Genomic DNA, 23,152 nt, shown 5'->3' on the forward strand with positions numbered 1-23,152 from the left:
TTTCTCTGTGGGAACGTGTCCGTGTCGTCGATTTTATGGATTTGGCGCCTGTTTTGAAGTGCTGGTGGTTGCCGTCCCCTGGGCTCGTCCGCGCTGCGCCCAGGCAGGCGTCGTGCGTGTCGTTTTTCCGTGGCTGCCGTCGTGCCGGGGGCGGAGCTTCGTGGCCACCCGTGCGGCACAGCGGGGGCTTGGTGCTGTGCCCAGGGAGATGGTCGAGTGAAGACCCCGCCTCGTCCCCCGACTGCGTGGAGAAAGCCGTCATCCCTTAACCATCAGGCTTGACGTGGGGGTACAGCCGAGGTCCACGACGGTCTCGCCCGTGAGGGTGTCCCCTACGGGGACAGCGGAGCCGGACACGCCCGTCACCGGGCGACGTCGCACTGCAGCTCCTGGCTGCCCGGCGTGTGCTGCCGCGGGCGCCCACTGGCGAGCCCCGCGCCCGCCGCTCCGCTCGGCAGCGCTGGCAGGCGCCGTGTGCTTCCCGGCCCTGCTGCGGAGGGCCCTGCGCTCCTGGTCCGTCACCCGCTCTCCCTGGAGGCGGCCGTCCTGCTTGCTCTAACCTCGCGTCGGCTTCTGAGTTCGTGCAGCCCGGGCGCATGGCGTGGGTGAGGTCCCCGGCCGTGCACCGTCGCGTCCCAGGCCCTCCCGTCTGGTCACAGCACATGCCCTACGCGGGGGGCCGCTCTCAGACCGCACATCGGCGCACCTGTCAGCATGTGGATGCTCAGACACGTGCCACTGGGTCGCCACCCACAGGGTGCGGTGCAGGGACCAGCGGCCCAGGCACGTGGCGGGCAAGACGCCCCAGGTCCGCGAGGTCGCCCCGGGACACGTGGCATGTGACTCCAGTGGGTGCTCCACGGGCTCCAGGCGGTCCCCTCCCGGGGGAGCCCTGGCCAACTCAGTCTTCACGGTCCTGGCCCGTGGGCGGCACATTCGGCGACGGGGCTGCTGGCACCCAGCACCGCACCCGGCTCCACACCCGGGGGCCCACGTCACTCCATTTGGCTCCCAGTGGAATCTGACTTGGTAATCGGGGGACAGCCTTCGTGTCCAGGTCCAGAGACAGACCGGTCTGGCATTCTGTCCTGTCCATTTCACCAGCCTCACAGAACGAGCGGGACTGTCCTGTCTCCGGAGAGACTGCGTCTGTGTGGCGTCCTCTGTCCTTAAGCATCGGGTGGGATCCTCCAGGGAGGCCACCAGGGCCGGAGCCGGAGCCGCTCCTCGGGCAGCTTTTCAAGGTCAACTTCAGTTCCTTACGGCTATGAGTGTTGACCTCCCTTCCCACGGGCGGCCATGGGCATCTGCTGTGCGGGAGGAGCCGAGCCCGCTCACCTCGGCCGTGGCACCTGTGCGCGCAGTCCCCAGGTCCCCGCACATCCCTTTCTGTTCCCGGTGGCGATGACTGGTGTTCTGTTGTGGTTTTTACAGGCTTTTCCCTCTTCCTTGGTAGAATGAAGAACGGGGCCTTATTACATTTTAAAAACTGACGATTCAACATTCCAGTTCTGGTCAGCTGATCGATTATTTTTAGCCTCATCTGTTGATTGTATTGAAAAGCCAGCTTTTCCTTCCTCTTCCTGTTGTCAGTTACACCGACTTCAGCTCTTGATTTTCTCTCTCGTCCCAGCTCATGCATAGAAACCCTGGTCGTTGAAGACTTTTCCTCTTTCCGGTCGGAAGCGTCTGCTGCTTCGAATCTCGGTTTCAGCCCTGCCGTGGGCGTGGTCCGGATGCTCTGACGTGCTGTATTTTCATTTTCCTTCGTATCTGTGTCGTTTTTGAGCTGTGTCCTGACACTTCTTTGACCCTCATGTAAATAGAAGTGTGCGGCGTGTTGTCCGGGCTTTGGGGATGTTTTCGTGTTTTCTTTCTGTGATTTCTGGCTTGATCCCTTTGTGGCCAGAGAACTCGTCTGTCTGGAGCACTTCCGCTCTGTGTGTCCTGTGCCGGGGCGGCTGTTGCACAGCGTCGCTGTAGGTCCTGCTGGGCGGTGGTTGGGCTGTTTCTCTGCCTGCCGGTCCTGGCGGGTGCTCGGGCGGGTGCTGAGTGGTCCGCAGTGGCGGCCAGTCCCGCTGCCCGTATGCGAAGGTGTTGAGCACGTGCGCACATTGGAGCCTCAGCGTGTGCTTCTGATGCGTCGACCTTTCTAGCCTGTGGCGTCTCTTGGTCTCAGCTGATCTTTCCTTGAGAGTCTCCTTCTCTGATGATGTGGATCGTCTTTGGTTTGTTTTAATTAAACTTTTATTTTGAGGTCGTTGTAGATTTTCATGTAAGAAATGATACAGAGAGGGCCCAGGCCAGCTCTGCCGACGTCCCCCAGGCCGTCCTCCTTCTGGGAGTGTGACATAAACGAGTGCACGGAGCGTGTCGCCTTTGGGGCGGCTTCACGCACTCAGCCTGACTCCCTTGAGAGCCCCGCAGGTTTCCGCACGCGTCGGCGGTCGGCTCCTGTGGCGCTCGGCCGTTACTCCTTGGCGGCCTTCCCAGGCTCCTTGACTGTTTGCCTCTTGAAAGACTTAGTTTCCGTTTTGGAGACACTGTGACTAAAGTCGCTGTGGAGAATCACGTTCCTTTTCCTCTGTCAGGCGCTGCTTCCGGAACTTCAGGGCCCTGTCATTCGGTGCCATTTAAAGTCGTGTCCCCGGTGGGGTGGCGCAAGGTGCCACTGTGTCTCATAACTTTGTGCTCTGCATCTGATGTGAATGTAACTATTCCTGTTTTTTTTAACGTTTGTGTGATGCATCTTTTTCTCTTTTTACTTCCAACTTATCTGTGTCACTGAATTTGAAGTGTTTTCTTACAAAAGCGTATAGTTGAGTCATGTTTTCTTTTGACGCACTCTGTCAGCCTCTGTGTTCTGATTGTCACGTTTGGGACGTTTGCATTTAAGGTGATCACTGATGCGTTAGGGCCCACGTCTGCCGCTTTTGCTGTTTTCTGTTTCTTCCGACGGCAGTAGTTTATCTTTCCTCTGTGTTCTTGGTGTGACAGATTCTTGGTGTGGATTGTGCCCTAGACACTGGCTGTTAGGTTGAGATTCTGGGGGCTGTTTGCGCGTTTACCGGAGCGGGCGGGCATGCAGGCCCTGCAGGCACACTGTGCGGCGCCCCTCGGCCCTGGTGCCCAGCCACAGGGTGCTGCCTGGGCCTGGTGTGGCGGGCCCCCTGGACAGCGGCACTGGCCCTTGGAGTCAGGGCCGGGGGGTCTTCAGCCACCCCAGAGGCAGAGCTCTTCCCGGGCCACGGCCGGATGTGGCCGAAGCCCCCTGCCACCTGTCTGCGATCTGGAGAAAGTTTTCTTCTGTTCATTCTGCACGTGTACCCGCTGTTCCTTTCCTCTTTGTGGGTGCCGTTTGATCACTTCGAAAAGCAGAACAGGCGCGATGCAACGTTTTTAGTTGTTTTAGAGTAAGGACTCGGTGCGATCATTTCAGTAGTGACACCTGGGCTTGAATTTTTAGTTTTGCCTTTTCCTGAATGTTGTTAGGAACTCGTGGGTCTTTGTGTATTTAACGTGTTTCACAGTCGTTATTCTTAACGATACTCAGATGCTTACTCTTGGCACGCTTTTAACATGACCCCGTTAAGTTTCGAAAGTTTCAGCTCACCACGAACATCCCTAACCCTGAGCTAAGCCACTTCTGTGGGAAAGCACTGCGGGCTGGGTGTAGAAGGTTCTGGGCACGAGGTGTGACCTTTGCTCTGGAACATTCTTGCTTCAGGCCCTTTCCATGGAACAGACCTAGGAAGGAAATTTTCCCAGCGCCCCTGGAAACCACCCTGCGCCAGCACAGCGGTCCGTCGCTGTCACGCGGGGGGCTGCGGGGGACGCCGCGTGGGGGACACGGTTCTTCCCCCCCCTTCTGTCAGAGGTGATGTCACCGTAATTCACACCTACGTAGGCTGCCATCAGACTGCAGAAGGGGAGTTGTTGCTTCAGACGCGGGCGGCGAGCGTGTCCTGTGCCCCTGCGGGTGGGGACGCTCCCGCCATGTGCGGGACGTTCCAGCGCGGCCGTTTCCCTCGTGCCCGGGGGGCGGACATCTTGCCTTGCTGTTAACGTCTTTTCGTCTTGTTCATTTTGCTGTTCACGTCTCGTTTTCTCCATCTTTAGAAGCTTTCTGTCCGGTTGGCCTCTGATAGACGCGCAGGCGCTTTTCCTGGTCTGTCGTTCGTCCCTGACGTGCTCGCCGAGCTGTGCGCCACGGGGAGGCTTCCCGTCTGCAGTGTCGGGGTGCCTGGCGTGCGTCCCCACGGTCGTGTCCGACCTCCGCGTCCCCCCGTAGAGACTGGTCGCGCTGCTTCTTCGCGCACGTGCAGCCGTCCTGCGTGTCTCGTAAGCGCCTCGCGTGGCCTCCCGTGTCGGGGCGCCCGCCCCTCTCGTGTCTCCGGTGCGTGGCGTCCCTTCCTGCTGGCCCCTGCGTTTCCCTTCACGATGCAGCGTGGCATCCCGTCGCCCGTTCTGCTTTTTTCTGCCAGGAAGTTTTCGTTCTCCCGTATTTGCTGGACTCGCTTTACAAACCCCGCTTTGGATTTGGGGCTGTTTTCCTCGTCTGCATTTCTGGAGGTGGGGTCGCTGGTCTCTCGGGATCCCTCTCCTGTCACTGTGGCAGCCAGGTCGTCTTCGTACTGGGTCATGTGGCCCGGTGCTCCCTGACTTCAGTTCCTCCATGTGTCCGGAGGCCACGTGTGCCTCCCGCGGTGAACCCCCCACGCGCACCGTCCGGGCTCGGGGGCCGCAGTCACTCGGAGTTCGCTGTTCTCGTCGGCCAAGGTCCTGGGCGCTCTGCGTTCTCTGCCCGGGCGTTCGCCATCGGTGGGGTGTGGGGGCGCCTCCTCTGCGGCTGCCCCGTTTCCGTAGAAACGTACGAGCTGCTGTTTCCATCCTTAGTTTTCTGAGTAGTTGCGTTCTCGGTTCACTGCAGGGCCACGGTCCCCAGTTCTGCTGTCGCCGCTGATGTGCGCACGTGGGGTCCCCACGCCGGCCAGATCCCCCCGGAGGCGGCCGTGGTGCGGAGCGTCCCCGCCGTCCGCACCAGACCTAAAGCTGTGATGTGTTTTCTCCCCAGGGAGTTCTGGGAGATCGTTCACTCGTTTACGGATGAGCAGAAGAGACTGTTCCTGCAGTTCACGACCGGCACCGACAGGGCGCCCGTGGGCGGGCTGGGGAAGCTCAAGATGATCATCGCCAAGAACGGCCCGGACACGGAGAGGTAACGCGTCCCTGTGCGGGGGCCGCGCGCCGAGCCGCCGGAAACGGTTCAGAGGCACCGTGTACACACTGCCCAGTTAAAAACTCTTCCGGGGTTCACTTGATTTGGAACCGCGCAGTGGGGTGTGGATTTTGAATGGGAAGCCTGTCGCGTGAGACGTTCGGGGTGGCCGCGTCGGGGCACATGACGCACGCAGTCGTTGGCGGGAATTTTCCAGTGAGCATCACAGAGCCCAGACTTTGAAACCTCGGAGACCGAGTTTGAGTGCTGCGCCCACCTCAGAGCCATCTTGAGCCCGCACTGGCCCCCTCTGGGGTGACGGTGTGGAGCTTCGGCTCAAGCGCGGGACCGGAAAGGGGGCCTGTGACGCGCGCACGGGAGGGCGCGGCCCGGGACTCACTGTCCTCTCTTCTCCTTCGTCCAGGTTGCCGACGTCGCACACTTGCTTTAACGTCCTTCTACTTCCGGAATATTCGAGCAAAGAGAAACTGAAGGAGAGGTTGTTGAAGGCCATCACGTATGCCAAAGGATTTGGCATGCTGTAAAAACAGGAAAATGACAAAGAAAAAAAGGAAAATAAAAGAAAAAGGAATTTAATAAGTCCGAGATGGATGAATGGGTGGTGGTGTCCGTGCAAAGGCTGTGAGATGGCGGCTGCCCGTCGTCACCGAGCTGGGCCTCCCTTCTCTGCTGGGGACACGTGGGCTGAAACGGCAGGTTTCAGCTCCTCATACGAACAAATCCTTTATTATTATTATTTTTTTGCGTGAAAGTGTTACTTATTCTTTCACTTGTATGTACAGAGAGGTTTTTCTGAATATTTATTTTAATGGTTAAATCACTTTTGCTTGTGTTTATTACTGCTTGAGGTTGAGCCTTTTCGAGTATTGAAAATCATACCACCAGACCTGCTCCCCTAAGGAGAATCCCGCCACCACGCGTAGGCCGTGTAACCTTCAAGTACGTGCTCTTTCGTCCCTGTATCTAACTCGAATCAGGAACTGTATTTTTTTTAACTCTGCTTTTGAAACTTGAAGTCGAGAACAGTGTGACGCACCTGCTGCTTCCCTGTCCCCAACGAGCCAGCGGAGGGAGCGGGGGGCCGGCCGCGCCCCCAGCCTCACTCTAGCCTCAGCGCAGCGAATTAAAGCGACTCATGCCACAGTCTGTCGTCACGTGTCTTGCAATGAACTGTTTCGGTAGCCAGTCGCCTAGTAAGTGGAAGGACAGGGAGTTTTCCGTTCGTTCTCGGTGTTTTAAGTTTACTGGGGGAAAGTGCATTTGGCCAAAAGACGTGGCTGCTCAGGCCTGGTGCGAGGACACAGGGTCACGGTCGCGAGGAGCACAGCACGTGGACGTGCACTTAGCCGTAGACGCGTGCCCCTTCCCTGCGTTTTACGTAGACAATCCACAGTGCTGCCGCCGCCCGCCCAGCCAGCCCCTGCTCCGCAGCGCGGGCCGGGACAGGGACGGGACTGTCTGCCCCGCCCCGCCCCCGCGCGTGTCCCCAGAGACTCCGTTCTGCTCCGGAGAGTGCGTGTCACCTGCCCTGTCCTGCGCTGTGGGGAGATGCAGCTGGGTTCAGGCCGCCGCCCAGGCAGACGCCGCCTCCGCCCCGGTCTGCGTCTGTGACGGTCACCTCGAGTTGCTCTGTAAAATAAAAAGGATAATGTATTTTTAACCAAGGGGAGGCGTGGTGACATCCTTTCGCGACCGGCCGCGCTTGTGCCCGACGTCGCCGGACGCGGCGGGGACAGAGGGCGTCTCGGGATGGTGGTTTCTCCCACGCGGCGCTGAACGAGGCAGGGACGTTCTCGCAGCTTCGCGGACAGAGAAGACGCTGCTTTCCGTGCGGCGAGGGGGCGTGGGGCGCCCGGGCCAAGCTGAGTCCTGCCACGGGGGACACGCGTGCGCTGCCTGTGAGGAGGGAGAGGCGGGCCCGGGGCGTGTCACGTGACAGACGCGCGGCGATCCTGGCCCTGCATTGCGGGGTCGGGGGCTGTGGTTATCGGGAGCCCCGCGTCGGTGTGACGTTCCGAAGGGCGACTGAGTCTGGTTGTCGGATGGAGACCTCGCCACGTCACGCAGACGTAACGCAAGCTGAAATGGGCCCAAAGATACCGCGAGGAAACGTCCCTGGCCACCCCGACGAGCTGTCCCCGGCCGCTGCCCCGGCCCACTCACCGCCGTCCTGCTGCTGCATGCTGGGGGGCGCCTGCTCCATCACCCCCGTACGTACATGTTTGGGGTTTCTGCAGTCGGGCCCCAGTCTCCAGGAAGCTGTGGGTGGGGGAAACAGTAAACGTAAACTAAAAGAATTGGTTTCCCACATAAAATGTCAACTTCTAACGGCACGAACACGCAGCCCGGCGGGCAGCATCGGCACATGAGCCGGTCCCTGACACCGAGTGCTGTCCCCTGGGCTGCGGGACCGTGTGACAGGCCCGGTGTGAGCCCCCTGGCTTCGTTCTGGCACGCGCCGTGCGGGAGAACACGTCCAGGGGACGAGGCTGCGGGCGCCCGCCCGGCAGGGGAACCACTGGACTCGGCCTCCCCCGCACTCGGCTCCCGTGAGAGCTTTTCGTCAGGGATCCCCCCAGGAGCGGCTTCCTAGCGCCCTCTCCATGGCTTGGTCCCCCGTCCTGCTTCGCACCCGTTTTAACCTGCTACCACCCTTGTGGACCATGTCCCCCTCCCCCGCAGCACCGGTCCATGGGGCGGGTCCCTGGGTCCCCTTTCAAGCCCAGCAGCCTGGCTTTCACGGGTGAGCACGGGGGACGCTGCCGTCCCACTCCGAGGTGCCTGCACTGCAGGACAGGCGCCTGCTGAAGTCCGCTGCGCCCCCCGACTCCAGCCTTGGGTTCACTGGGCTCACTGGCCCGTCTCCCGGCACGCCTTGAGGTCGCTGCGCTTGGCCACGCACCTCCGCCTGGCGTGTCCGCCCGCCTTAAAACCCCACTTCTGGCCTCGTCGCGATCCCTCGTGTCACCTGTGTGGTCCTCGTCCCCTGGTGTCCCCTCGTTCCTCTGCCGCCTTGTCCTCTCGGCCCGGGGCCTCTTGACGGCCTAGACACCCTTGGCCACTCCCTGAAGCGTCTCTGCCCATCCTGCTCGTTCTGAAATGTAAGTTGTCGGTGTGAAGTCCCCACCGTGTGGCTGAAGCTCCCAGCCCAGCGTCCAGAGCCCCCTGGACCAGCCTGCGAGGCCCAGGACGCGACGATGCTTCACTTTGCCCAGCGCAGCCAGCCGCGTCTGCCTTTGTGACGAAACGTGAAGATCAGGGGTAAAGGCCGCTGGACCGAGCGTCCTGTCTGGCCCTCCCCTGACAGCTGAGGGAACTCGGGTCCCACACCCGGCAGGACCCTGCCTGCCTGGCTCCCGGGCTGTGGGTGCTGGGGACAGGGACGGAGGGTGGGGACGCTGCTCGCAGCCGCCCTGGGCGCCCGCCCTGCCCAGCACAGGAGGAATAAATTCGCTGGCCTTCCCCAAACTCCCGTCTCCGCCCTCTTCGCTTACAGCGACCCGTCCAGACGCTTCCCGGCGTCTGTCCCTCGGCCGCACTGCTGGGCGGGTGGCATGTCTCCGCATCCATCGTGTGCGCAGACGTTCGGCCCACGAGGCCGGGCAGTCGACGGGGGAGGGGAGAGGGGCTTACGCGCTTCCCACTTGTCCCCCTCGGCCCACAGCCCCATGCCATCCCCGGGCACAGCGCTGTGCCCCACGGCCGCTGGCATGGGGCGCTGACGGGGAAGGCGCAGGCTCGGGCAGCTAGGCCACTGGCCACCAGACCTGGCTCTTCTGCTCCCGAGGGCTGGGGTCGGGCACAGCGGCAGGGGCGCCGTGGGGCTTGTCCTTGGGGTGCCCTGCACTGTCCCCACTGACTCTGTATCGAAGAAACTTACCCTTTGGTTTCGTGCCGGCATCTGGGTCGTGGAGGTGACTGCACAGCGCTGCCAACGTGCCTCGTGGTCCCCTCCCCCTCAGGCAGTGGCCTGCTGGCCACAGGAAGCTGTCTCCGGTGCCCTGTGCTGGACCATCCAGAGGCTCGAGGATAAAGCCAGAGCTGGCCCGTCCTCGCCTCAGGCGGGAGACCCCCTATCACGGTGGCTGCCATGCCTCGGGCCACCTTCAGCAGACCCGGCCGAGGGCTGAGCCTGAAGGCCACCGTGCTCTACCGCCCCGGCTCGTTCGTCCCCCAAGGTGCCGGGCAGTTTGGTAACACGTGCGAGCTGGCCGACCAGGTCTTTGTTGCCTAGCAACCGGGCATCATCTATATAAAGCCGTCTGCTCCGTGACCTGAGCTTCGTGCCACTTCGTGGCCGCCTTCTCCAAAATGGCTTCCTTTCCAGCAAGTTCTCGCCCTCCCAATGGAAGGTCAGGCCTGAGCAGGACGTAGGTCTCCACACAGAGCAGGGCCAACTTCCCTGACAAGCGCCAGCTCCAGCTCTGACAGTGGCTTCTCCGTGAGCTGCCCGCCCGGGTCTGGGCATTTCGCTGCCCCCTGGGGACTGTGCAGCCAGCATTCTGTCCGCAGAACTGCGAGGGGCCTGGCGATGTGTGGACACTGAACACAGGGCTCCGGCCTGGGCTCCCATGTCTCTCAGGGAGCCAGGGCGCTCACACTCTGGTGGCCGGGGGCTTCTGCACGTCCTGTCTACAGCAGGCCCAGCTTCCACCCGAAGTGTCCCCCTTCCTCAGGGCAGGCCACCCGTTTGTGTGTGACAGGAAGGGCTGGACAGCCCGTGCGGTGACCATCCAGCGCGTGCAGGTGCTCAGAGTCCCTCGTCATCCGTCTGGCTCCGAGCAGGGGGCGGTGGGGAGGTTTGTGACGAGGTCGTTAACAGGCCTGTGAGGTTCAGAGTCTAACAGGGTCGTGCAGCTGGTTAGAAAGCTGCTTCGCACGACTTGACTGTGAACCGCTCGAGGCTGGAGCTGGTCAGCCGGTTGAGGCCGGGCCCTTCGCCAGTGGTGACATGTGGACTGACACGCACAGGTGCGGGGAGACGTGAGGGTAGGTACCCTTGCCGAGGGCACAGCACTTAGTGCCAGTCGGTCCCTGGATGCTCAGGAACGGGGGCCCTACCTGGATGTGAGACCTCTACACAAGGTGACAGGAGCATGGGCCACAGAGCCCCCCGGATGGCACTGGCGGCAGCCTGCAGAAGCCCTAAAGCAGGGCCCAATCCCCGGGCCGCAGACCAGAGCCGGGCCGCACAGCAGGTGAGCGGCGGGCAGGTGAGCGAAGCCTCGTCTGTTCCTGCAGCCGCTCCCCAGCTCCCCAGCGTGGGCATCGCAGCCTCGGCTCCGCCTCAGACCCTCAGGCGGCAGATGCTCACAGGAGCCCTGGTCCCTGGTCCAAAAAGGTTGGTGGCCGCTGGCCTAAATTCCTGACTGTGGCTGTCACCCCTCAAGCCATGTCCTGTTTACATAAGCGCCTTCAAATCAGCAGCTGCGTCTGTCCTACCAGCACCCTGAGCGTTTGTGGCCCGGCCACTATAAAAGAAGGTCGCGACTTCTTAAGGCTTTTTCTTTTCTTTTTCAACCCCCCATCTTTTAGGACCTATAATCTCTCTCCATTTGATCACTTCCTGTACAGTGTGTAAGTCACCTGTGCCCTTCCTCCTCCTCCTGTCCCCTACTTCATCCTCAACTCACCTCAAGACCAGCAGACCCCAAGCTCTTACCGAGCACTGTTCCTGAAGCCCTGAGCCCCGCTTCAGCCACCAACCTTCTCGCTGCCTCAGACCCCCGAGTCCCTTCTCCCTGAGGAGTCACTGCTCTGCCCAGCGCCCAGCCAGTACCAGCTCTGACCGCCCCCTCTGCTGCGGGCCGTGTCCCCTCTTGGCTTCCCCTGAGGGTAACACGGTACGTTTATTAGTAAGATCTAACGCTCTGCAAATGACTCGAGAGTTAGGAAATCAGCAAGGCTATAAAGGCCTGAGCAGCACCTGAGCCACCGTGGCCTCGGTGACATTTCTAAGACGCACCACATAACTGCAGAATTCACGGAATCCTCCGGCGCACACGGTCGTGCTCTGGATCCTTAAACAAGTATCCATGTTTTTAAAAGTGAACACAGAATAGTGACATCACCAAAATAGCAGGCTAGGAATTCTAAACTTGTTCTCCCATGGAGACACTAAAAAGAACCAGAAACCATCCAAAACAACCCTGGAGAAGCTGCGGGAAACAGACGGGTCTGCAGCAACCACGCAAACGCCCAACCAGGGAAAGGCCATGTTCGCCTGCCGGTCAACACGGCGGAGCAGGTGACCGCGGTGCTGCCTCCCCCACGGCCACCTCAGCATCACGGCGAAAACGCAGAGCCATCGCTGAGAACCGCCTGAGGTCTACTGAACAGTCCCACAGCTGGGGACACACAGAAAAGGCCACCTGAGAGCGGCGGGAGGAACAGGCGCGGAACAGGCGGGTCCCAAGCCCCGGTGCGACGGTTAAAGGCAGAGGTCCCTCCACAGGAATGAGGGGTCCCGGCCCCACACTGGGCTCCCCAGCCCAGGTTCCAGTGCTAGAGACAGAAGCCCCACGACCTCTGGCTATGAAAACCAGTGGGGATGGTGGCCGAGGGACAGGGCAGCAGGAGCCCCGGGCATCCTCTTAAGGGCCAGCGCGGACTCACCACTGACAACTTGCTCTGAGCTCCAGCGCTGGAGCCGCAGCTCAACAGGTGCCAGGTACACATGGGGAGGGACGGAGTTCTCTGCATCAGGGCGAAGGCTGGGGGGACCTTTGTTAGGTCCTCTTTCCCCTCCATACTGAGTGTCCGTCAGCCTGGCTGACACTGCTTGCCCCGCCCATGGGATTCCCTGAGACTCCACCCCTCCCAACACACGGGCACCCCAAACCGCCTCCAGTGGCTTTTCCATGCAAATGGCCTGTCTTGGCTTATGCTGTGGACTTATCTAAAATCTCCGAAAGGCCCAGAAACCCCAAACAAGCCGCATCTGGCCTCCACGGGCCCCACACCTCTTGCTGAGCAGCCCCCAGCCTGGCACTAGTGGCAAAAGGCTTCAGTTTGCAGCTCAGCCTCTCCCAAGGTGCCTCCACGCCCAGCACAAGTGACAACCGTCTTCAGATCACTCTGTAGCTCGTACCAGGTGGCCCCAGGTAGGGCACAGGCAATGGCTGACCTTGGCCCTTCCCAAAAAACCCCAGAACCAACACATTCAGTGGCCAGCTTTGGACCACAGCCCTGTGCAACAGCTCATAGTCACGGCCAGTCTTCACGACCATCAGCCCGAGGGGCAGTCCCTCCCACTGACGTGCCAAGAGCAATCGAGGCTCAACTGCAGCAGGAGGACACGCGCAGCCCACACAGGGGACACACCTGGAGCACCCAGCTCAGGTGACCAGGGAGACTCTGCCACCGGGCCTCACAAGACACCTACTATACAAGGCCACTCTACTAAGGTCAGGAAACATAGCAGCCTTACCGAATACATAGAAACAAACATAGGGAGGAAGCCAAAATGGGGAGACAAAGAAATGCTTCCCAATTGAAAAAACAAAGCTCCAGAAAAAAGGAATTAAAATGGAAACAAGCAATCTACTCGATGCAGAGTTCACAGCACTGGTTATAAGGATGCTCAATGATCTCAGTGAGAATTTCGACAAAGAGACAGGAAACATAACAATGGAGATAAAAAACATAAAAAACGGACCAGTTGGAAATGAAGACTACGATAACTTAAGTGGCAAACACATTGGAGGGAATCACCAGATCAGAGGAAGCAGAGGACTCGATCAGTGATTTGGAAGACGAGGGAGCAGAGAACACCCAGTTAGAACAGCGACAAAAAAGAGAATCTAAAAGCTGAGGACAGTTTAAGGGGCCTCTGGGACATCAAGAGTGCCACAGGGGGCCCAGAAGCAGCAAGAGAGCAAGGAACTGAAAACCTATTGGAAGAAATAATGACAGAAAACTTCCCTAACCTGACCAAGGAAATAGACACACAAGCCCCGGAAAAGTGGAGAGTCCCGAACAAGATGAACCCACAGACGCCCACACCGAGACGCAGCCTAATTAAGTACCGGAGGTTAAAGACAAGGAGAGAATCTTAAAAGCAGCGAGAGAAAAGCAGTTAGATACCTACCAGGAAGCTGCCAGAAGACGGTCAGCTGATTTCTCGACAGGAACTTTGCAGGCCAGAAGGGACTGGAGATAAAGTGATGTAAAGCCAGGGCCCACATCCAAGATGACTCCACCCAGCAAGGCCGTCACTTAGACACAAAGACAGATAAAGAGCCTCCCAGACAATACAAAGCTAAAGTCCGTCACCGCCAAGCCAGTATATTATAGGAAATGTTAAAAGGACTTCTTTAAGAAGGCAATAAAAGATGAAATATCATCAATAAAATAGCAATTACTACTTATCTATCGACAATTACTTTAAATGTAAATGGATTAAATGCTCAAATCAGAAGACAGTGAGGGGCTGTTGGATAAGAAAGCGAGACCCTTCCACACACCGCCTACAAGAGACTCACTGCAGATCGAAAGACACACGGACTGAAAGGAAAGGGACGGAAAAAGGTATTTTATGAAAATAGACACAAAAAATAAAAAGCTGGGGTAGCAATACTTACACCAGACAAAGCAGACTTTAAATCAATGGCCATAACGAGAGACACGGCAGGACCAGTAATCCCACTGCGGGTATTTATCCAAAGAAACCTAAACGCTACTTCAGAGGGACATGTACATCTATATGTTCAGTACAGCAGTATTTACAGCAGCCAAGACATGGAGGCCACCTAGGGGTCCACCCGTGGATGATGGATAAAGAAAAGGTGGCACCTATACACAGTGGAACATCACTGAGCCGTGAAGAAGGAATGAAATCTCGCCACCTGCGCCAACATGGATGGACCTAGCGGGCATTGTGCCGAGTGGAGTGAGTCAGACAGAGAGAGACAAACGCCAGATGATTTCACTCACATGTGTTATCTAAAGAACGAAATTAATGAACAAATCAGAAACAAGCTCGTAAAGATCATCTTGATGGTTGCCAGATGGGAGAGGGTTGGGGGTGTTTGAAAACGGGGGTCGGGATTAAGAAGTGCTCACTGGTAGCATGAAAACGTCCCCGAGGATGTGCAGTATGCCACAGGAATATAGCCATGACACTGGAATAACCGTGTGCTGTCAGATGGGTGCTTGCTTTATTGGGGTGATCGCTTCCTAAGTTATATAAACGTCTAATTACTGTCGTACACGGAAACTGATATAATATTGTATGTCAACTGTGACTGAAAAAAAATAAAATTTTTAAAGACAAAAGAAAACAGCGCATTCCCTGATGTCCGAAGTCTCATGGCTTTTTAACTCCGACCGTCCGCCCCGTCTCCCCGGCACGGTGTGGTCTTGGTCTGGAGGTGGAAGCTCGGTTCCTAATTCTTTCCTTCAAGAAGGAGAAGGAGGGGGAGAAGAGGCCGTGGAACGTCACCTGCCTGGGGGCTGGTCTCTGTCTCACCTGACGCAAGGCCAAATGGGGAAAAGCAGCAGCCACCGATGGATGGTGAAAGTCACACGATGGACCGTCTAAAGCCCCAGTGAGACTCTGGGAGAGGATGACATTCAAAAGGACGTGTGTATGTAGACAGGAGACTTGAGAAAGGCGCACAGGGGCACAGAGAAGATGCAAGCCCTGAGCGGACCCGAAGCTTCGCCTCGGCTGGTGCCCGCGTCAGGATGCCCAGCTGAGCGCCGCAGGGTTGATATGGCACAGAAACAGTCTACAGAGACTGGGAGAGCTGCCTGTTTTTGCAAACGCCTATTTTCAGCCAAAACACAAAATCACAACACGTACGACGAGACAGGAAGACAAGGTCAATTCAAAAAAGAAAGTAAAATGGCAGGAACTCTCTTAAGAAGCACAGATATTAGACTTTCTGAAGAAAGACTTTAAAGGAACTGTCTTATATCTGCTCAAATAGCTAAAGGAAAACACAGACCAAAAACAAAAAACAAAAACAAAAACAAAAACAAAAAAAACAAAAAAAAACTCCCACTAAATCAGGAAAATCATGTATGAACAAAGGGAGAATATCAACAGAATTTATAAAGAGGGACCAAAGAGAATTTCTGGGGCTGAAAAATACAATAACTGAATTGAAATTCTCACTAGCGGTGTTTAAGAACGGATTTGAACAGACAGAAGAAAGAATTAGCAGCCTTGACGACAGGACAATTGAAATGATCAAGTCTGAAGAGCGAGGAAGACTTGTAAGCCATCAGCAAGTCAACCGATGGATGTACTTGGGGTTCCCAGGTGGAGAAGGGAGAGGCCATTTGAAGAAATAATGGCTAAAATCTATTCAATTTGGTTGAAAAACACAAATCTTTAAATCCAAGAATCCCAACAAACTACAAATAGGATAAATTCAAACAGACACATTATAATCAAAAGGCAAAGCCAGAATTTTGAAATCGGCAAGAGAGAAGTAGCTCGTGGACACGGGGTGTCCAGTAAGATTTGCTGAATTCTTTTAACAGAGATCTCGTGGCCAGAAGGCAGTGGGATCATATACTTAAAAGGCTGAAAGGAAAAACAAAAAACAAAAAACAAACTTGTCAACGAGAATTCTGTATGTACCAAAACTGTCCCTCAAAGTGGAGGAGAAATTAAGATAATCCCAAAGAAACGGAAGGTGAAAGAGTTTCTTATCATCGGACCTGCCTTACAAGAAACCCTAGGGAAGTCCATCACGCGAGGATGCAGGATGCAGGGCAGGAACTCAAAGCCTGTGAAGAGGCAAAGATCCCCGGTCACAGGAAACACACAAATACCTCTGTCCAGAATATTTAAGGAACTCGTAACAATTCTGCATTAAAGAAATTTACGTAATGGCCAAAGTACTTAAATAGACCTTTCTCCAAATAAGATATACCAGTGGCGAGCAACCCCATTACCAGATGCTCATCATAGTAATTACTAGGGAAATAAACACCAAAACCATACAACAAAACAAAACAAAACACAAGATACCACTTCACACCTGCACAAGTGGCTATGATAAAAACCGGAAATTACCAAATGGCCATCCTCGTCCATCCACTGTGGCTGGGAACCTAAAATAACAGCCCCTGTGGAACCAGCTTGGCAGTTCCTAAGTAAATTAAACACAGAATTACCATCTGACCCGGAGACTATGCTAACGGGCCTGTGCCCAAAAGAACTGAAGCATCCAAGCCAACATGTTTACGCTCACGTTCGTAGCAACATTAGCAACAACAGTCAAAATACGGGAAAACCCCAAATGTTCATTGACTAATAAATAGTCATTGACTAATGAATAGGGTAACGTTACTTTTCAGTCCGAAGGAGGAACGAGGCGCTGGTACACGCCGCCAACGAGGACGACCCCGAGAAATGCTGCGCTACCCGAACGAAGCCGGGTGCAGAAGGCCACGCTCCACACGATTTCACTTCTGTATTTTAGTCATTTAATTTAAAATATCCTGAATCGGTAAATCTCTGAAAACAGCCCGCCGCTGGTAGTCGGAGGCCGTGAGGCGGGTTGAGGGCCGGCTGCCTGACCGATGCGGCGTTTCCTCGCTGAGGACGTTGGGGACCGAGGTCGAGGTGACGGCTGGACACCCGAGCGAATGCACGGAAAGCCAGTGGCCCGTACGCTTCGAAATCAATAATTTTATGTATGGACATTCACTGCAGAAATAAAAGTAATACCCAAGTCCTATAAAGCATGTGTCCAGGCCACAGTGAAAATACAACAGAACTCGGCGACCGGAAAGTCTCGGATGGTGGACGTTAGCGGAAAATCGTAGGCCTGGAACCCTCGTGCGCACAGACGCAAACGTCCGGGAACACGTGGCGTCCGTCCGGGACCGCGAGGCTGCTCTGCCTTCGACAGTCGGCGTCGCCCGCCACAGCGGCAACGTGAAAAGGCGCCACGTGCTTATTACAGTAACCACAGCGGCTCTAGAAATCCAGCCTCTGCGCCCGGGGCCACACTCCGCGGGACACCTGGACTCGGCCCCACTGCGGCTCCAGCCCGCCCGTGTCGCCAGCACGCAGGCCACGCAGGGCTGTGTCCCACACAGAGCGATTCTCTGAGACGGGAGAGGGATCTGTTTTGCCAGCTTAACAGAAATTAGCAGAGGAAGGTAAGACACGCACACGGAGGCGGCCATTCCAAAGGAAGTTCCAGGTCGAAACGCCAGGAAGTCATGATAAAACGGACAGAGGAACCGCAACGACTGAGCAGCCTGGACAAAACTCACTCCAGAAACACAGAACCTTCTGAGACTGGTCCGGGAGGAAGCGGGACTCAACAGCCAGGGCCAGTAACAGCGTAAACGGGTAGTCGACATGCGACAGACAAGGCCAGGGCAGGACAGCTCCGCGCGTGACTCTACCGAGCGTCTAAGGGAGGATTAAGGCCCCCTCTCCAGACTATTCCAGAAGCGGAAGAGGAAGGGACGCGCCCAACTCTTTCTAAAGGCCAGGATTACAAGCAGCGACCGGGCTCAGGCCACACCGGGGTCCCCACAGGCTCCACACACGGCGACGGCACCCACAAAAGCAACCCCTACTCCCCGCAGGCCACCCCCAGACCGCTCGGCGTCTCACCACTGACGACACGGGGTGGACCCCAGGGTGTCATGAGACGGCAAGTCAGACAAACACCACGCGGTCCCTCACACGTGGAGTCAGAAATGAAACGGATGTACAAAGTCACAGAGGACAGTGGGTGGTCGTCGGTGGAGACAGGTGAGGGGCTGCGTGGACACAGCGGAGGGGACCAGGAAGGACACGCTGGCATCTACGGAGTCGTCGTGGGGGCGCGCAGCACCGCACACGGACACAGTCGGTGACGCCGTGACAATGGCTGTCAGACGGGCACGGGGCTCATCGGGGTCACTCCGAGTCATAAACGTCTCATTGCCCGAAAGTGACACAACGTGGTCTGTCAGCTGGAATCGCAAACTGAATTTAAAGTGTTAAGCCCACCTCACAGTCCTTGGCTAGATCCTGCCTGGCCACGGACTCGCTCTGTGTATGGTCTCATTCCATTCACTCAAAGTTGGATCATTTTTTGCACTTATGCTCTTAAGGGATATTGTTTTATAGTTTTCCTTAAATTTTTTTTCCCTATTCTATGCTATTCATTTAGAATAAATTGAAAAGCATTCCTTCTTCAATTTCCTGCACAATTGTGTAGAATTGGCATTTTTCGTTTAATGTGAAGCTCTACTGACCTGGAGTATCTTTGCGAGAAGGATTTTAATTACAAATTCATTTCATTAAAAAAGGATTCTTCAGATAATCTACTACTTGACTGAATTTTGGCAGTTTGAGTTTATCAAGAAATTTTTCCATTTTATTTATCAAATCTATAGGTATAAATACGGGGATTTATGCACGAACATGTTTATAAATGGCCCTATTGTTATGGCAATACCTACAGAATCTCGAGTGATTCTCCTCCTCACGTGTCTAGATACTGGTATTTGTGTCTTGGCTTTTTTCTTCCCTTAACCTGTCTGGCTAGAATTTTACCAATACTATTCATCGATCCGTTTTCGACTTTACCCATTTTTCTTTTTACGTATATTTTCACTTATAATTTCATTAATTTTGCTCTTTATCGTTTCATTTTTAACTGTAGGTTTAATTTGCTCCTAAGTCTCTTAAGAACTGAAAATACAGTTGACCTTTGAACAACATGAGGGACAGGGGCACAGCCCCCCGCACGGTCAAGAGTCTGTGTATTACTTTTGGCTCCCCAAAAACTGAACGACTGATCGCCTACTGTTGACCAGAAGCCCTACCAATAACGCAGACGTCCTGTAAGACATTCTGTTACGTGTATCGTATGCTGCGTTGATAAAAATCGTGAGGAGGATACATTTACAGCAGTTTGCTGCATTTACCGACGCCTTAAGTATACGTCATTGGCTTACAGGATGCACCATCTGTCAGCATGTAAATCAGTACTGTCTTATGCTACGAGTGTAACTGACACTAGACCCTAAAACGAAAAGGTAACGTGAGAAAGGGATCCGTCCTTGTTTGCAGGCGTAATGATGGCTGATGAGCCTGCAGCGAAGTGACCGGCCCGCGGCGGCCCGGCCTGCACACTCACGGGCGAGTCGTGAGAGATTCCGCGGCAGACAGCAGCCCTCGTGTTGATGACACAGTATGGGGACAGTGCACGTCACCCTCGCCTGACGCAGTGTCTCCGTTACGAGTCACACTGCACAGGGACGCACTTTGAGAGCAGAGTCATGAAGCTACCGCCTCGTGAGCCGCAGCGAGCAGCACTCACTTACCTCGAGCCTCCGCCCGCCGAGCCGGCCCACGTCGCTCGCAGCCCCGCACGCGGCGTCCTCCCTGAAGAACACGACGACGATGACGACGACGATGATGATGACACAAACCGACTCTCGGTCCCGCCAGGGCTGCCAGGTCTCCACGCGAAGACACACGCACACATCAGACAAGCTCAGCAGCGGTGTGGCACGGTCGTTGGGTGGACGCGGGCTGTCGCGACGTCCGTCCTTTGCACAGCGCGCTGAGGGCCGCTCACACCAACCGGGGACAGGCCAGGCGGGCACACTCCCTGGGACGGCGTCGCGGCTGCCTCCTGCTCCCTCGTTCCTCTGAGGACGTGTGTCCGGTTCACTCCTCCCTCCACGTGAGCTGCGGCTTCAGTGCCGTGTCACACGAGGGCCGCGTCGAGAAGGAGTCCGAGTCAGTCCTCGATGACCGGCCCCTCCGCCGGGCTCCCCAGCGTCCTCTGTCCGCAGCTCCGCCCGCTCGGCGCCAGGCCCAGGGGGAAACACTCGCCTCCATCAAGCCTCCGTCCCTCTGCTGCGCCGTCCTGTCCCCTCGTCCCTCTGCTGTGCTATCCCTCGTTCTTAGCTGAAAGAGGCTGATTAAGAGCAGAGTATTTTTGAGAAAGAGTTTATCTTGAGTGAGTGCAAAGAGAGTGAGTTTTAAGAGTGGAAGAAAGAGAAAGAGCCTTCTGAGCCTGAGTGCCGGGGAAAGAAACCAAAACTTTAAACTCGAGAAAGAACGCCGAGTCCTGAAAACTTAGCCGAGATGTCCTTGAGAGAGTCGAAAAAGGAAAGAGCTGAGAGCCGATCTTGAGCGAAAGAGTTTGTTTTAGCGAGCGAGAAACCGAAACGAAAAGCGAGCGAGACCGGAGTCTTGAAACCTGAAAGAAAGAAACGCGACGCTGAAAGAGTCTCGATCCGCGAAAGATCCGACCGAAACCCGCGAAAGAGACCCGATCCGCGCGTTTCGAGGTCCTCCGTCCTCGTCTCTTCTGCTAGGTTGGTTCTGTCCTCGTCTCTTGTTTGCTGGGTTCTCCTGCCCCGTCTCTCTCATAGCTGCCCTTCTGTCCTCTCGTTCCTCTGTTGTGCCGTCCTGTCCCCTCGTCCCTCTGCTCTGCCGTCCTCAGCTCTCCAGGTCCCCGGTCCACTCTGGACGCCGTCCTCTCCCCACCTCTGCCACATCCGCTGTGCCGTGAGTCCTCGGTGGCCGCTGTAGTCCCTGGGGTCACGGCAGGGTCCGTCCATGGCCGTGTGCGGCAGGAACGGAGCAGGCGTGGGCGTGGTGACTCTCGCAGCTTTTCCTACAGCGACGGTGGCATCTTCAGTGGTGCCACCGCTGCGGCTCCACGTCCCCTGTCAGCTTCTCTCCCGTGGTGGTGCCAGCCCTCTCCACAGAGACCTGTGTGACCAGCCTTGAACATCCTTACGACCCCCCGATCGAGGCCGAATTGGACACGTGTTTGGGGACAAGGAGACCGCTCCGATGCCTTTGGTGTTGAACTCACGGGCTCCTGGTGGCCGGGGACACCGCGCGACATCAAACGAGCTTCGCAAGGCAGACAGCCCCTCCCTTCCTGGCCCTTCCGACCAAGGACAAAGCGGTGATGGAGCCAGTCCGGAAACAGCGTCCTGGTCCAGGCCTCCGTGCTGGCTGGGGCTGGCGGCGTCGCGGGGGCCGGGCCGGCCCTCCTTGTCCCCGAAGCCCCGCTGCGCCCCTCTGCCTCCCGGGGCCGCGGGGCTGCCTTCTCTCCAGGCCCGGCTCCCGCCTGCATCCACATCGGGCTCAGGCCGACGTCCTCCTTCCTCCCCGACTTTCTCAGTGGCGTCTGGAACGTCGCCGCCGCCGCCTGCTGCGCACAGCGGCTTCTGTCATCCTGACGCTTCTCAGACAAACCTCTCCGGGCTCACGTCCCTCTCCTTCCTCCAGCTCAGCGGTCAGGGGACGGCCTCCCTTCCCCCGGGCCGGCCATCGCGGTGGCCTCCGTGCAGCGATCCCATGCCCGCACACCTGCCTTCGCCACGCCACACGACGGCCTCCCTCCTGCTCCCGCGGCTGAGGCGCCGGCTTCGCCTCTCTCCTTGTCTTTCTCCCTGGGGTTCTTACGCTGCGGTCATTTTCCTGGGCTCGGAGGGCGCCCACGGCTGCAGCCCGCGGCACCCATCAAGCGACTCGGCCCTTTCCTGTCACGTCCCGACCGTCCCCTCGGAGGCGCCGCCGGCGTCCCTCATGGCCCCGCACACGGGTCCCGCGCTGCTGTTCGAGGCTGGTGGCACTGCGTGAAACAATGAAAAACACGCAAGAAGCACAAGAGGTCACTTTGCACCGTGACACACTTTCCCGGAGGGATGAGCTACTCGGAGGCGATGAGCCCCCGGGGCATTTTCAGCGGGGGGCACCCGAGCTCACCACGAAAGCAACAGCGGTGGCTCCGAAATGATTACCCTGGTATCGTCACACTACATACTCTAGTTTAATTTGATGCAGCCGTGGTTCAATGCTGCATTTATGCATTTCTTTATTTCTACTGTAAAAGCCAACATGTGTGGTCTGTGTTTGTGTGTAAAAGCTTTGATAAATTTTTACTTTCTTGTGTATTTATGCATATTTTATGGTAGTCAATGCCGAACTTGTATCTACATGTTTCATGCATTCATGACATACCTAACTTTTCCTTTTTCCTTGTTTTTTTAATCTTTTAGGCTATGCCGTTGATCTGCAAGTTTATTCCAGATTGTCAAAAATCTCCAAAAATTTTTACGATATATTGAAAAAAAAAATGCACACATGTAGATCCATGCGGTTTAAACCTGTGTTGTTCAGAGGTCAACTGTAAAGTCGTTGCTTTGAGATCTTTCTCCTGTGAGAGGCATTTTAGTGCTATGAAGCTTCCCCTAGATACAGCTTTGGAAGCATCCCATGAGTTTTTAAGTTTTCACTCAAATATGTGTTTCGCGATTAACAGTAATTGAAAATCTGGGAAACGCCAGACATCTCCTTAATGTGCAACTCGCAAAGTCCGCCTAATGAAGCTATTGTGACAGGGTGGCTTGGCGGTTCGGTGCGTGATCAGAGAGCTATGTTATAGGGCGTCGCCCCATGGAGTCGATTTTGAAAGTCTTCTTCCTGTATCAGGAAATTCAGCTGAACCTCTGACTGAGCGGGAAATAATCTTTCAGAATCCTCAGAAAGTTCTGCTTCCCGCTGATCTTGGTAAAGCAGCTTGACAGGGCAGCGTTTTTACAATGGCGCCTCCCGTGGGTGGAGGTGCCTCTGTGTTAAGCAGACTGAACCCCTAGCTTTAGTTTTCTGCGGCTGGCAGTATGTCGCCTCGGGGGCTTCTGCAGAACTGCTTCTCTGCATGGAGATGGCCTAGTTTGGGACGTGGTAAAGCTGACACACACAAAATTAGGACAATAAAAATTAGGACAGGAAAGGAGTTTTTAAGATTTGCCACTTAGATTATTGGAGCAAAAAAACACCTAATATAAACCCACTTTCGGCAACTGTCATGAGTGATATTTTATCGGTTTTGGGCGTGCAGCGCACGGCTAGGCATTCATACAGTGTACGAAGCGACCCCCCGCCTGGCACCCACTTGGCGCTACATGCAGCCG

General features: G+C 56.2%; 1 protein-coding gene across 12 annotated transcripts in view; it reads left to right on the plus strand.

Moving 5' to 3' along the window:
• Nucleotides 1-6,382, plus strand: part of UBE3A (ubiquitin protein ligase E3A) — a 55,850-nt gene extending 49,468 nt beyond the window's left edge. For all 12 annotated transcript variants that reach the window (XM_039853402.1, XM_039853392.1, XM_039853390.1 and 9 more), the window contains 2 exons: nucleotides 5,075-5,218; nucleotides 5,643-6,382. In XM_039853402.1, coding sequence (XP_039709336.1) covers nucleotides 5,075-5,218; nucleotides 5,643-5,763 — 265 coding nt within the window. In that variant the 3' untranslated portion in view covers nucleotides 5,764-6,382. The remainder of the gene's footprint in view (nucleotides 1-5,074; nucleotides 5,219-5,642) is intronic.
• Nucleotides 6,383-23,152: the final 16,770 nt, after the last annotated feature.

The sequence above is a fragment of the Pteropus medius genome, unplaced genomic scaffold (genome assembly GCF_902729225.1).
Source record: "Pteropus medius unplaced genomic scaffold, Ma_sr-lr_union100, whole genome shotgun sequence".
NCBI lineage: Eukaryota > Metazoa > Chordata > Mammalia > Chiroptera > Pteropodidae > Pteropus > Pteropus medius.